General features: G+C 38.6%; 4 protein-coding genes across 10 annotated transcripts; all 4 read left to right on the top strand.

The window, feature by feature from the left end:
* Positions 1 to 717: 717 nt before the first annotated feature.
* Positions 718 to 1,853, top strand: LOC110424624 (GATA zinc finger protein). Its single transcript, XM_021439228.2, has one exon. The coding sequence runs from the start codon at positions 809 to 811 to the stop codon at positions 1,577 to 1,579; it is 771 nt and encodes a 256-aa protein (XP_021294903.1). The 5' UTR covers positions 718 to 808; the 3' UTR covers positions 1,580 to 1,853.
* Positions 1,854 to 6,620: 4,767 nt separating this feature from the next.
* Positions 6,621 to 8,389, top strand: LOC110424629 (uncharacterized). 4 transcript variants are annotated; one of them, XM_021439237.2, is made up of 4 exons: positions 6,621 to 6,725; positions 6,814 to 6,846; positions 7,660 to 7,824; positions 7,934 to 8,385. In XM_021439237.2, exons 2-4 carry the CDS (start codon positions 6,835 to 6,837, stop codon positions 8,192 to 8,194), a joined length of 438 nt encoding a protein of 145 aa, XP_021294912.1. In that variant the 5' UTR covers positions 6,621 to 6,725; positions 6,814 to 6,834; the 3' UTR covers positions 8,195 to 8,385. The 4 variants fall into 4 exon arrangements, with proteins under 4 accessions (XP_021294912.1, XP_021294913.1, XP_021294911.1 ...); XM_021439238.2 differs by having other exon boundaries at positions 6,679 to 6,725; positions 6,817 to 6,846; positions 7,934 to 8,386; XM_021439236.2 differs by having other exon boundaries at positions 6,680 to 6,846; positions 7,934 to 8,379.
* Positions 8,390 to 8,591: 202 nt separating this feature from the next.
* On the top strand, positions 8,592 to 11,335 carry LOC110424631 (protein NUCLEAR FUSION DEFECTIVE 6, mitochondrial). Of its 4 annotated transcripts, XR_002445913.2 has the most exons (4): positions 8,631 to 8,890; positions 8,976 to 9,097; positions 10,338 to 10,409; positions 11,129 to 11,335. XR_002445913.2 is itself a non-coding variant. In XM_021439241.2 (3 exons), the coding sequence occupies exons 1-3, from the start codon at positions 8,742 to 8,744 to the stop codon at positions 11,134 to 11,136; spliced, it is 279 nt and encodes a 92-aa protein (XP_021294916.1). In that variant the 5' UTR covers positions 8,592 to 8,741; the 3' UTR covers positions 11,137 to 11,335. The 4 variants fall into 4 exon arrangements, 3 of the variants coding, with proteins under 3 accessions (XP_021294916.1, XP_021294915.1, XP_089640981.1); XM_021439241.2 differs by lacking the exon at positions 10,338 to 10,409 and having other exon boundaries at positions 8,592 to 8,890; XM_021439240.2 differs by lacking the exons at positions 10,338 to 10,409; positions 11,129 to 11,335 and adding an exon at positions 9,761 to 10,106 and having other exon boundaries at positions 8,592 to 8,890.
* Positions 11,336 to 12,037: 702 nt separating this feature from the next.
* On the top strand, positions 12,038 to 13,540 carry LOC110424620 (antimicrobial ginkbilobin-2-like protein). The gene is made up of 2 exons (XM_021439225.2): positions 12,038 to 12,969; positions 13,120 to 13,540. The coding sequence occupies exons 1-2, from the start codon at positions 12,099 to 12,101 to the stop codon at positions 13,197 to 13,199; spliced, it is 951 nt and encodes a 316-aa protein (XP_021294900.1). The 5' UTR covers positions 12,038 to 12,098; the 3' UTR covers positions 13,200 to 13,540.
* The last annotated feature ends 306 nt before the right edge of the window (positions 13,541 to 13,846 follow it).

Below are 13,846 nucleotides of genomic sequence, written 5' to 3'. Positions count from 1 at the left end.
GAGGGGCAGCACATGCAGAGAGGAACTAAATGTCATCATTTATTGTCCCCACCCACTCCCCTTCTTCCCCTCAATCCTCGCATCGTCAGTCGCCGTCCATTTCATGTATATCCTCTCTTGCACTAGTCTACAGTTCCTAATTAAGCTACCCTCGTTCACAATTATGCCTCTGTTCTCTTCTCTCTTTGATATAGAAGAGATGAAGATGGAAATTAGAAGAGATAAAGTAGAAAGTAGAGTTATATAGTAGCTAGTACTTTTATAACTTTCAGCAAAGAAAATCTTATATTGAATTTGATAAATTGGTATTGTTTTATTCACTCTATCATCCAATATATACATCAAACATACCCTTGTTGACAATGCCTTAACACTTTGATATAATTATAAGATCAATCTAGGCTTTGCTTAGAAGATACGAAAGAGTCTTGTCACATGAGCGAATCTTGAGAGAAAGCTAACAAGTAGTTAAACCAGTTTACCATGGTGGGGGTGGGGAATGGGATCATAAAGTGCACCAAATTATATTAAAAGAAGACATAACTATCATTAACAACAAACACAAAGGGAAGGGACTCTTTTGTGAAAGTTCTCTCTCGTGCAAGGGACCACAATCATCACCCTCCCCAGTCCAATTTGCACCTAATTGAGTGGAAAATTTTTACATAGAGAAAACAACGAAGATTGGTCTTTCTATATAAGGATTTTGTATCATCACAATTTTCTCATCAGCCTTAACACTAGCTACTCTCACACAAAAGGCATCAGCTACTTTCGCTTTCCCTTGCTAGTTGCCACCCCCCTGATCATGGCTACCTCACCGAAACTCATCCCTATCCTCTTCCTCTTGGCCTTCTTCTTCATCCAAATCCATGCCAGGGAATTCTTCAGCAAAATCCCAAGAGTCAACAACAATGAGAAAGAGTCGACGACTGTCCCTGACACGAGAGAGCAAGAGCATGAGACCTTCATCCCCGAGAACGAGAAGACTTCACTTCCCAACAGGGAAGAGGAGACTTTTGGGAGGCAAGAGCAAGAGCCGAGGTTTATCCCCGAGACCCGAAATGGCTATGGTCTTTATGGACATGAGTCAGGCCAGTTCCCTCCCACTACCACCACCACCACCAAAGAAACCTACGAACCCTATGTTACCCCTGTCAAATACCACGCTGATGAACCCTACAACATGATTCCTGAAGCCAACAACAACAACAACAAGAACACTTACTACAACAACAAGAATACCTACGAGACCGAGAAGCAAAACTTGGGTGAGGCCAGGTTCACGGAGAGAGGGTGGAGCACCAAGGAAAACCAGAACAACAACAACAACTACTACTACGGCAACAATGGCTACAACAATGGTGAGAGGCAAGGCATGAGCGACACCAGATTCATGGCGAATGGAAGGTACTTCTATGATGCTAAGAATGAGAACAACTATTACCCGAACCAGTTCAAGAACTCCAGGGGAGTTGCTTCAAGGAACGAGTACAACGAGAATCGTTACAGCAACATGGGAAGGTACAACCAGAACCAAGAGGAGTTCGAAGAGAACGAGGAAGAGTTCGAGCCCTGAGCTGTGTGTAATCTACCGTCGAGTGAAGAACATCAACTAAAACAAGTGGTCTTAGATGTTTTAAGTGTGGTAATTAATTAACAAGGAAAAGAACAAAGAAGATAAAATTTTATTTATTGGGTCTTGCGGTTAAGTTGTGATCCTTTCATTTCCTGGTTTGCATAGTCCTTTTGCTTTGAAATGCTAAAGGTATGAGAGTTATGTTTTTTCCTTTTTCCTTTTTTTTCTTACTCTATCAGACAATTTATTGAATAAAAATGTAAGTATACTCTAATCCTAGCTCTTTCTGTTCCTCCTCTAGCTACTTAAATTGCACCAAAAATCCACTTAAAAGAACTACAAGCCAAGAGAAAAAGAAAATCAACCTACTGCTTCAGCCTTCTATATTGACATTGATGTTTAATGATGTGCAAGGATTTCAAATCTTGACAGCGTCATCAAAATTCTCTAATCCAAGATTTTAATCATTGATGATACTATGATAGGATAATGTCTTTTAATCAATAAACCCCACTTCCACAAACCATAAATCTAATTAAAAAGTTAAATTTGAATAATGTAATGATCATATTCGTAAAATATTTAAAATTTAATATATTATTACATAAGTATTTAATTTAACAATAAATACTTAAAAAGTTGAATTCTTGAATGAATGTTAGGTGAAAAATCTCCGAGTTGTTGTTGTATGGATATGCATATAAACCGATCGATTTTCAACTGCCATGAACGAAGGAAATGTTTAGTTTCTTCACCCCAATCCATGTGATGATATGGCCCCCTCCTTTGCTATCTTTACAGTACTAACGTGCTTTTGGTCAAAACAGTAGATGGAGCACTTGCAAATCACCATTTCCCAGTGTTTTCCAAGAAAGAGATGAGTAGGACTATAGTGATGTTTCTTGCTACTGCTTCGCTCATCACTCCAGTCAACAGTGTAAATGCATGTGCCTTGAGAGGAAAAAGCCACTTGGAATTGTTTCTTATCCATGCTTTCCTATTCTCACACTGAAAGAAATAAACGTTGGGTAATTCAATTAATTAAAATATGCATGTAACTTTTAAATGCATATTATAGTAAACCTACCAAATTTATTATTTGTTTTCCCTTCTATTTGCTTCTCTCCCCAAACCCCATTTCGGGTCTATTTATGGGTATTGATTAAGAAAGGTAATCCCACCAATTGATGGTCAAGGGTAATTAATTATGCTAGCTGGTTGGCAAACAACAAGCAAAGGGGAAAAATATGTAGGGTCACCTGCAAGTTCCTCATCATAAAAGAAAAAGGGGGGAAAAAGGAAAACCATGCCCAGCCCATTCCGATTGGATTGTCTTCTCCGTGAATGACGGATAGACTATGATCTTTTCTTTGCTTGGTATATTTTTTCCAACTTCATTTGTGCTCTCAAGCTTTGGGATCCTTTGTTCTTTCTTGACTTACAATCCAAAGACTTGTGTTTTGTATGTCTATATGCCACTAGGGAATGTTTATAGTATAATTTTCAGGGTTAGGTTCTAACCTTAATAAGATATTGATGAGAAGAACTTCAATTCTGATGCTCACCCAACTAAACTTTCGGGACCAGGGGCTGCATAGCAGCAAAGCTGTTCCTGCAATTTTTAGGTACAGTGTCTTTATGGGTATGGAACCCCATTTCAACAAGGAAGGAACTTATTGATCCCGGAAAAAGGAGCATATAATTGTAGGAGTACTCATGATGCTGGGGATTTCAATGGTTAAAATTGAAGGAAAAAAAAAAGAAAAATATTGGACCATCTGGAAGTGAAATAATTGTTGCTACGAACAAATAATGACACCCACCCACGCTTCCTCGGCTCCCCCTGTTGCTCCCACCATTGCTAGCTGTATCTCCATTTTTATCATCATTCTTTTCTGTTCCCAGCACTTTTTCAGCATTCTTATGCAGATATAATTAAAATAAGTTTTGCTTAAAAATTAACATGGAAAAGCACAAGCCGATACATCATCATCTGTTAGAACTCTTCATTTCTATACTACACTTTTCAAGTACTGAAGTACTGCTGCTGGAGGCGGATGGATAATAATGATAAATACTGGTGGGTGACCATGAAAACAAAAATAGTACTACTACTTAATTTCGGATTCAGTTGATCTGCTTTGCTTTCATTGGAAGTTAAAGACATTAGCTGAGCCACGCCTAACGAAATCAATGTGGAGGTATATCAGTATGACCACCTCATCTCTCTCTCTCTTTCTCTGTCTTTCCCTCTCCATTGGGTACAAGGGCATCAACTTGTTGGCAGGATGGTGAGACAGCAAGATGCATAGGGGGCGAACTGGATGGAGCTAGCAGCCCATAATGTTGGCATAAAATCAGGAGGATGTTTTGGGGAGTGTCTTGCATTAGTCCAAACTATCATGCTGCATTGACTGCATAAGTCAATACAGAAAGAAAAATCATATTCACAAGCTTTGTAATGACTAGAAATCTTGTTTACCTCTCTTAGCTTTGGTATATCTATTTCTTCCCTAATAAAAAGTAAGGGAGAAAGGCGGGGGGATGGGATTTTAGAATCCTTGTAACATGAAGAGGAGCAGCTGTCATCTTTTGCTAGATTGAAGGGTCAAAAAGAAAGTATGACCAATATAGAGGCATCTATTGGAAAGAAAGAGAAACAGAGGACAATGATAGAATGGCCCAAAGGAGCCCTGGGCTAGACCCAATTTGGGCCCCTAACCTGCTAGTCCAGTAGGACCAGTAACCCATCTATTCTGGGCCTTCTGGCTAGTGCTAGATTTCAAACTAAAACAAATTTGATTGGGCTGGGAGACTCCGTTGTGGGCTTGCATGCATCCTTCTCTTCTGTTACCATTGCGGAAGACAAATTGGAGGGTATTCCATGCAAATGTCACAACTTGCACACAATGTTTGAGGCCCAATTGTTCTAGGCCAAAAAATTTGAAAGGCCTAGAAATCCAACAAAGCAAACAACTCAGCGAAAGTGGTTGCTTAACCATCTAAAATTAATTTAATTGGTATTATTTTTTGTTAATTCAATGATAAAGAGTCGAACCTGATTAATGTAAACAAAATTCAAACTCCAAACCAAACCGTAACCTTTTTCTTATTAAATTATACTAACTATATATTGCGTATTACAAGTTGTATTACTTTTAGGTGAAAAAAAAAATACTAATTCACGGGATCCACGATAACATTGCTTGTACATCATCATAGGAGAACTAAACCCTTAACCAATCCTTAAGTAGAGTGCCGTGTTGGTTAGGATCTCGAAGTGAGGGCGGGCGTCGGTCTCGTTGGGGGGAGTTGGCCAGCTAACGACCAAAATAATACTTTTTCAGCTGTTCTACGGAGCGCCACGTGTGTATGTATTTATTTTTTCTGTTGGTATTTAGAAAAAATAAAAAAAGGGGCCTTGCAAACCCTATGCTGACGTTGGGCTTTCGGCTTTTCCAACCAATCATTTCTGCTGACCTTTTCTATACGTTTTGTCTCAACATATCACTCTCGGATGACTCCAAGTCACCGTCTAATCTACCCACTCAAGTCCCAACTTGATCCATATGTTTCTTCTTTGACCCAAAGCCCCTGACTCTGGTCAAGATGATGAAAGCAAAATGCCTTAATTTCTCATGTAATTTGTTCATGACCATGACCCCCCCAACCCCCTCCTTTCCCTTGTTTAAAATATTTGATCATTCCATGAATATTTAACAAGCCATGATTGATGTCAGGATAACCAAGTAATGAAAGACAAAGCAAGTCAGTTGAGTTGATTTCCCGAATCTAGTATCTTCAAACTCTTTTCCTTGTTATTTAGTGGTGGCTTTTGCTATAATTAACGTCCGAGAGCTCTGAGCAGAAGCCTCCCTAACGTGGGAGTTAAATGACGAAGAAAGAAAGCAGAAGGTGGTGAAGTTAATGATTCTAACAGCCCAAACATTGATTGATTTCAACTCTTTAACTCCATATTAATCTGGATAGTGATGTGGTTTTTTTTTTTTTCGCAGTAGCTAAGCTAGAACAAAGAAAAACAATGAACTTTCTCTGAAATATGAACCACAGCTTTTGGTCCCATATTACTGTCATGACCTGCCTTTCTTTATGTTTCACCTGTCACCAATGCCCTGCCAGTTGCTTCTAAATCAACACCCCCCCAGCCCTGAAATTTAAGTAAACAATTCAATGCCATGCTTAAAAATTGGGTAAGAACCAATTATAGCTCCGAAGGCTCTTCATAGGTAATTTTATGGTGTAGATATATTGAAAAGAGTAATTTACAGCAGATAGAAAATGGAACAAGTTTGTGAATAGACTAGCCAACAACAATCGCATTTTCTTTTGTTTTCTAGCCTGTTTGGATAATACGATTACTCCATCGAGGAATATTGAAACAACCCATATTTCTGCCCTCTTGAAAATAAAAAATAATAATAACAATAATAATTATACCATAAGATAATTCCAGGACATTTTGATAATTTTCCACTTGCTAGGTGTTCTGCTAATTTAGTGCAAGGTGAGAAACTGTTAGCAGAATACCGTTCAAGCTAAGACACATCATATGATAAGATAATTCAATAATTAACTTTTATCCATCTCTTTATAAAGTTGATAAGTTAAGATATATACGACATGTTACTACTAAATTATCAATGTCATGATAACAGTATTTTGTGATTAATCACATTTTAGTGATAAATGGACCTGATTAATTCAATGTCATCATGCTTCTGATCCTTAATCTTGTTGCTGGCTTAGCCGTTGATTTCTTTTTTTTTTTTTATAATTTTTATAAACATAAACCTAACAATTCAGGGCCAATATCCCTGATCTGGTCCATGATGGACCATGAGGATAATTTGTTTTGAAAACATGGCGGTAAATTAGCAGTTAAACTGTTGTTGTTAATGTCTGAACAGTTGCGATTATCTCAAGGTTTAAGATATTAATGCTAATAAAAAAATTTGGTTATGAAAATCTTTTCTGATCTGATTAGCAAAGCTGAACACCCTCCCCTGTGGGACCCACCGCATTCAATGGTTCATTGTTTAAGGAAGGATCTCCGGGGAGGAACCCAAACCCAGGCGCTCCTTGACCCTCCTCTTTCCATTAGAACAATATCTTTGTAGTTTAACAGGTACAGGGATATTTGTATTCCAGTGCCAGCATTTTGTTGATCATCTTCTTTATTCACTAAGCCATTTTCATTTGTTTCTTTGTGCTAGAAGCCTAGCTCAAGCCAGGCCATGGCCACTGAGGTAATAAACCAGTCTTGTTTTCTTATTCATTTTCTATTGGTTCTGTTGATCATGCATGTGCAACTTTCCATGATCTTTTGTTCTGATTGTTTTTGCTCTTTGCTGGCAATTAAGAATCGGTTTCTGGGTTTTATCTTACATTTAACTTTCCTGGTATATTCCTTTCGTTTCTTGGTTTATTGCTCATCTCATTTGTGGTTGGAAATAGAAACCGAAAGGATACCGGTGTTGCAGTAATAGTAACTATGAATACTGGCTCAGTGGGGAGTCCGACTTTTACAGATTATTAGAGAGACGAAAAGAGGAATACTCAATCTGAAAGCATTTTGAGTGCTTTCTTTGGGGATACTAAACTGTTTTCATGACTTTTTTCTCATCATGGGTAGTATTTGATTTCAATTTTAGAGAAAACAGCTATTGAGATATGCTCAAAATTCTGATGCTTAAGGAGCGTATTGAGTAGGGACTTCATCTCAGAAGCCTTCTCTTGTTAGCACTAGACAATTACTGATCTGTGATTCCACCGACAGTCTTCCAAAAGAAAGGACAAAACATAAATAAATGGAAGTAGAGAGCTGAAAGTGTATCAAAAGCAATTCATGGTCACAGCTCAGATTTGAATCCAGGCTTCTGATATCTTCACAGCACGAGATGTAGTCTAAACAGGGAGAATTGTGCTGCTGGACTCCGGACCTTATCATTATTAGTAATCTAATTCGTGTTGCTATTAGATTTTAGTGTCAAATTTAAAGAAGTAAATCCAAAGTAATGTTGATGTTTCACTGCTACATTTTAATTGATGAATCTTCCCAGAATCATGAGATGTCGAACGGCTGGCCACTTGGGCTACAGATAATGACCATGAGGCTTCGGTTACAAGAAAGATTACAGGCTGCAGCTCCAGCGGTGGAACCATACTCTTTGCACATGCCTTCAAGCAGTTTTTCCTCATTCGCCTCCTCCAACCTTGACACCGAGGTAATTCCAAGCAACCTTTTCTTCCTCCCTTGTTCTACACTCTGAGCAGACATAATGTACTTGTGATATACCATCTGCTCATGTTTCTTCCATTGCGGAATCGGCCCAGTCCTCAGCATCATTTTTCCAAGACAACAGCGTTTCTCTGGGGAGACTAATTGGGTTCAGACCACGCGACAGAGGAGCACTGTACTTTCAGAACACAATCCATGCTGAAGAGAACAACAGGCTACCTGTAACAGGTGCCTGCAAGGATGTCTCCAGACGACACAATTCAGATATGTCTCAGGGAATTTGCATCCCTCTGATACTAGGTGCTCTGGTAAAGATGAGCAGGATTAGGAGCAAGTCAAAGCCATTGGAGGATTGAGGGTGAAGAAGCCATTCGATTTTCTTTAATGGCCATGGCATAAAAAATAATAATAATAAAACCCTCATTGACCACCTCTACCAAATTCTTTTCTGCCGGGTATTCAGAAATTACCCATTAATTGTAAGATTGTAACCTTAACAATTTTATTAGTATGGAATTCTTGATTTTCACAGCATTATTTAGAGGGTAGAAAATGGAATCAAGTTAATCTAGAGCTGCATTTGTAAAAATGCAAGGAAATTAACTCCGCAATTTGTCTTGTTAATCGTAAGTTGGCTGCATATTGTAGCATAGCTTTATTACTTTTAATCAATAGAAGTTCCCATTGTAATGGATTGTCAAAAAATAAAATAATCCATTGTCAAGACTACTACATCAGCCACGTGGAAGAAAAATCCACGTGTCAGGTAGATGCGCAAGAACCATATGAGTTTCCATACGAGCATATACACAGAAAACATCAGCGCTAAATTGTAAAACCCTTCGAAATCTCAAAACCCCCGCACGACTACACAAACCTTCTAAAATCTCCACCACCAGAAACATGTCCGCCGCCAGGTCCGTCCTCCGTTCCGCCGCATCCCGAGCGACCGCTGCGACTAAACTCGCCGCCGGACCCAAGGCAGTGCCGCGACCCGCTTGCTCTCCCTTTCGGGTCTCCAAGCAAAGCCCGCTCTCTTCTCGCATTTTCAGGTAATGGATATTAATCCCTCTCTTCAATTTGTTTAGGAAATCAATTAATGATACCAATTTAGAGTTTTGAATAAATTTGAAAAAGGTCACCGGTGGAGATGAGCTGCTGTGTGGAAACCATTTTGCCGTATCACACAGCCACTGCTTCGGCTTTGCTGACTTCGATGCTGTCCGTCTCTCGACGGAGCTCCGGTTGGGCCCCTGAAGGTAGTTCCATCCACTCTTTTTTCATGTTGGTCTGTTTCTTTTTTTGGGTTTTCAAGGCATTGTAACTTTTTAACTACGTAGAAAGTTTGCGTCTTCATATGATTCAATGAAAGTTGAATGAAGTGAGATGTAGTGCTTCTTCGAGTCATAGTTCCTACTGGCAAGTATTTGCTCCTTAGTGACAGAAGCAAAATGATAAAATTCAAATTTTTTTAAGGATTCCTAAACCTAAACTCTGCGGTGTACCAAATGATAAGCTTAATTTTTTCCATATCATTTCATTCTTTATTACATATTCGAAGGCAGAAAAGATGTTGGAGGCAAAATACCAAGTAGAAACATGGTAAAGTGACACTCTTGGCTGTTAAATAGTCATTTGCTAGAGAACACTTAATGAAGCTAAGTTTGGAGAAAGATTACTCCGAAAACATGTATTAGAAGCTAGAATTAATGATGGAAAGCAGGCTCCCTCTGTGAAGTATGAGCGGCCCATAAGTATTGTTGTAGATGAGCATCAACCGCTCAAAACAGTAGGCAAATGTTGCATGTTTGTATTCCCTGTGTCACCTCTTTTTTTTTCCCTCTCTTTTCTTGGATAGGTAATCATTGCTCCTCTGTCTCGTAAATAAATGAAAGAATGTAAATTCTTTTCTCATTTTGTAGGGCAAGACAAGACTAGATGAAGGCAAGCACAGAGGGAGTGGCTTGTATTAGAACTCATTGTTAAACTTTGGGAACTGAAACTGAATTTTTCTTTAGTAGTTTAGTTGGGGAGATCATCTTTCTGAATTAATGTAAAAAGACAAGAGGTTGAATGCTATGTCTTGTAATTTCTTTGGTTTAGAGATTACCGATGAAATCTTGTTCAAATAGTTTTTAAACAAGTTAGCTAATCGATCCTGAAATTACTGTTAAACTTCTGAAAATTGGAATCAATTTATGTAGCTTGCTATTGTGTTTGTTTGTTTTCTGGATGTTTAGACTTAATTAAAAATATGCATTTTATGGATTGGAAAGGGTCAAAAGGCCTTTATGATGCACATTAGTTGTAAAAATACTAAATGCATGAAATCTGACACTTCTTTCAGTCGGTAAGGGTGTTGCTTGTGCATATTTGAGCCGAACTTGTTATTTGGCTGTTAATAAGTGTTCCAACTTAACTTGAACTAAACCTTATTTTCATTCTTATTCATGCCAGCGTAAGGATATAAGACCAATAATGATTTGTTGTTTCACTCAGATTGCAATGATGATGTATGATGAATGTTGGAGAGTTCGGGCAAAGTTTTTGATAAATGCACTCTAAGACAAGGTGGTGGAAAAAAGCTTTATAGTAGGCTCTTAGATACTTTTTCCTTCTTAAATTTTTAACAAGGTGATGAATAACATTCTTATTAGTCGACAAGTGGGAAGGAATTAAGTCCTAAATATATGCTTATGGAGGTTTTGTAATTGAAAGATAGAATAGGATACAATGATGATGTTTTGTTATTCTATTAATGTTCATTGCACTTAATTTGAAAGCACTCTTTATATTTGGGGGCTGTAATGCATAATTCAAATACCCTCCCCCCATTTTATCTCTGAAAAAATTAAATTTTGTTCTGGTATTGACTAGTTTGTAGTCTCCAGAAATACTAGTTGTTTCCACATATTTTGCAGTTCTTGGAAATTGATTATTTGAGAATGGCACGTGCTCCCACCATCGTGCTGTTCCAAATCCTAGATTGTGAACCTATAACCTTCCTATCACTGCTACCTTCCACTTCCGTTGTTCATGTTCATTTACCTTTAACTTGGGCTGTTTTAGGCTTATGAACCGCACACACTTATGGAGTCTACCTTGGGAGGTTGTAGTTGTATTCCCTCTGTTCTAATTCTCACTTTTGTGTTTCGACAGTAGATATGTGATTTGACCCTTGATAAAATCCAGTAAAAATGAGAACTAGAACAATATTGTTGATCTTGTTTTGTATGGATAAAATAGTTATGCATTTCTAATACCATGCACCCATTTTTCTTGTTCTGTAGATGGATGATTGTGGTTGGGATGCGGTGAATTCTTCATCTCCATGAAAATTCAATCGACTTTGTAGGGACTTGATGCATTATTTCCCCTTGGTCAAATGTGAAAATCAGATGTTATGCAACTTTCGTTTCAAGAGCATCTGGAAGTCGGTATAAGATGGAAAATCGATCATTTTTTATTCTGATAATGTTAATTACCAGTTATCACTAGGCTTAATTTTTCTTCCTCCTTTCCTTTAAATAATGGAAGTTCTGCCTTTTCTTTGTGACTTTATCAAATGGGGTAGGCTTGTATCCACATGGATGACTACCTAACCTTACCATGATCCGCCAACTGCGGTAGAATTGGCCAGCCGCCAGCTTAGTCTAGTGTTAAATAGCGTTAATTTCTGCCTGATACCCGAAAGTTAGACATGTGATGTTGCTTTAAATTCAGAGTAGTTTAACCGACGGGCTCTGAGTCTATTGATTCTTTACTCATGATTCTCCATGAAAGCTGGTATAATACACATATATAGCTTCCTCTTTTTTCACCAAAAAGAATAAGAAAACACTAATGAAGGCTACCCTTTACAAATATGACCAGTACTATGAAAATTGTGTACATCAAAAGAACATGACCAGTAGCCAATCTGCCCTTTGAACAGTCGTAGAAACAAAATTATGATTTTCCCATGAAAATCACCTCACGGTTCTGTCTTAACTCTCGACAACGGAGGAAACTGGAAACGTATGGTAAGCAGTTAAGCGGGTACAGCACGGGTCAGAAGTCAAGGTCAATGGAGGTGAGCCGGTCTCCCTGGGGCCTGGGCGGTAAACCAACGCGTAATTTCGCAGCTTTGATCCGGTCAACCAACCCTCCATCGATTGCAACATTATTTTTGGGTCCATTGACCTCACAAGTAGTCTTTCTAAGCATAGCATTTATAGGAGGGAGCTCTTCTAGCTTTGCAGGAAAGCTGAGACGATAGCAATGGACTCTTCAAGACTGGCGTTGCTATTCTTTCTCGTTTCTATCCAACTTTCTGCTCTCACATCTGTTCAGTCAGAAAAGCTCCTTCGACTCTGTTCGACCCAAAGCAACTTCACCATGAATAGCACCTACGGGAACAATCTCAAACACCTCTTTTCCACCATTACCTCCAACACCCAGATAGACTACGGTTTTTACAACGTTTCTTATGGCCAAAACTCTGACAAGGTCAGTGCTATAGGTCTGTGTAGAGGAGATGTTAAGCCAGATATTTGCCGTAGTTGCATAACTAACGCCACTAATGAGTTCACAGAATACTGCCCTAACCAGAGGGCCGCCATTGTTTGGTACGATGAGTGCATGTTGAGATACTCAAATCGTTCCATATTTGGTGAAATGCAATTCCAACCTGCTCTGGTAATGCAAAATGTCAACAATGTCTCCAACGTAAATCAATTCAATCAGGTGTTGGCAACCTTGCTGGATGGCCTTAGAACTCAAGCGGCCTCTGGCGATTCCCTTCGCAAGTTTGCAATAGGGAATGCTACTGTTTCCAACTCGCAAGCTATGTACGCATTGGCTCAGTGCACTCCTGATTTGTCCCAAGTGGAATGTAACAATTGCCTGAGTAATGCCACGGAATTACTTCCACAATGTTGTAGTGGGAGGCTAGGAGCCAGAATTCTGACACCAAGCTGTACTGTTAGGTATGAGAATTATATCTTCTATGGCCCTTCGTTTGATATGCCACCCCCAACGATGTCACCAGCATCACCGCCGGTTGATGACGTACCATCTGATGCACCGCCACCATCTTCACTAGTGACAACAGCGGCTCCTCCCCAGCAACCTAATCTTGCTACCAGAAAAGGTAAACCATACTCCCTTGTTAGTTATCCATGTCTCGTCTTTCATCACCATCAAGCAGGTCCCTCTTGTTTGTTCATTTATTAGTAATTTTTCAAGCTTTGTTTCTGCATATCGACTAACCATCAACCAAATATATCTCTGGATTTCGCAGGTAACACGAACTGCTGCAGATTTCAAGTCCTGGCTCCAATGGTTTCATTTGCAATACTTTATATTTTGAAATCTCTTTAATCTAAAGAAGTAGGAAGCTGTGAGATCAAAGATCTTTTACTCATTACTTGCTAGTTTATGTCGCCTCTTCAGCAGCACTTGTATTTTATGTATGGAAAATCGAGAATTGAGAGCTTGCAATCATACTTTCATTTAAAGGTCATATGACATCAATTTCTAGCGTTTGAAGCAAAGAAAAGGGGAAAAAGAATCTCAAAATAGAAAGATTTTACTAGCAATGCTTAATTATATAAATCCAGATAGTTTGATCACAAGAAAGAAGCATGTAATATATAATTGGCCAGAGTTAGAATTCTCTACTAACCCGTGCTATTTTTTCTCTTTTTCTTTAATTTCCATGCTGAGCCATCAGTCTTCTCATTGACTTGTTCTTGCTTAGTGAAAAACTCCTTCTGGAAACGAAGTATTTGTCGTTGTACCATGAATCAAGATGGACCCCAACTGACAGAAGTTATAATGAATTAAAAGTTTATATAGATGGGTCACTAGTTAAGGTAGATAACACCTCACTAACTGATAAACCATAAATAATTAAAGCCATACTAATTATCCCAAAGTGAATAATAATGATTTGTATTATCACAATGTTTGGGTAAGTTAATGCTTATGCAGATAACAATCACTAAGATAACGATTATCTAATTAAT

Source organism: Theobroma umbraticum, unplaced genomic scaffold (genome assembly GCF_002168275.2).
Source record: "Theobroma umbraticum cultivar Fairchild unplaced genomic scaffold, ASM216827v3 scaffold_204.0, whole genome shotgun sequence".
Classification (NCBI taxonomy): domain Eukaryota; kingdom Viridiplantae; phylum Streptophyta; class Magnoliopsida; order Malvales; family Malvaceae; genus Theobroma; species Theobroma umbraticum.
The sequence above is the reverse complement of the archived record's forward strand: the minus strand, read 5'-3'. Positions and strand labels throughout refer to the sequence as shown.

Bases quoted from the DNA above. Each gene is read 5' to 3' on its own strand.
- LOC110424620 (XM_021439225.2), top strand. From the start codon at position 12,099: ATGGACTCTTCAAGACTGGCGTTGCTATTCTTTCTCGTTTCTATCCAA. The intron at 12,970-13,119 runs GTAAACCATACT...TGGATTTCGCAG, and splicing joins TAATCTTGCTACCAGAAAAG to GTAACACGAACTGCTGCAGA.
- LOC110424631 (XM_089784855.1), top strand. From the start codon at position 8,742: ATGTCCGCCGCCAGGTCCGTCCTCCGTTCCGCCGCATCCCGAGCGACC. The intron at 8,891-8,975 runs GTAATGGATATT...AATTTGAAAAAG, and splicing joins CTCTCTTCTCGCATTTTCAG to GTCACCGGTGGAGATGAGCT. The intron at 9,098-10,337 runs GTAGTTCCATCC...TGTTTCACTCAG, and splicing joins CTCCGGTTGGGCCCCTGAAG to ATTGCAATGATGATGTATGA.
- LOC110424629 (XM_021439235.2), top strand. From the start codon at position 7,615: ATGTTGATGTTTCACTGCTACATTTTAATTGATGAATCTTCCCAGAAT. The intron at 7,825-7,933 runs GTAATTCCAAGC...GAATCGGCCCAG, and splicing joins CCTCCAACCTTGACACCGAG to TCCTCAGCATCATTTTTCCA.
- LOC110424624 (XM_021439228.2), top strand. From the start codon at position 809: ATGGCTACCTCACCGAAACTCATCCCTATCCTCTTCCTCTTGGCCTTC.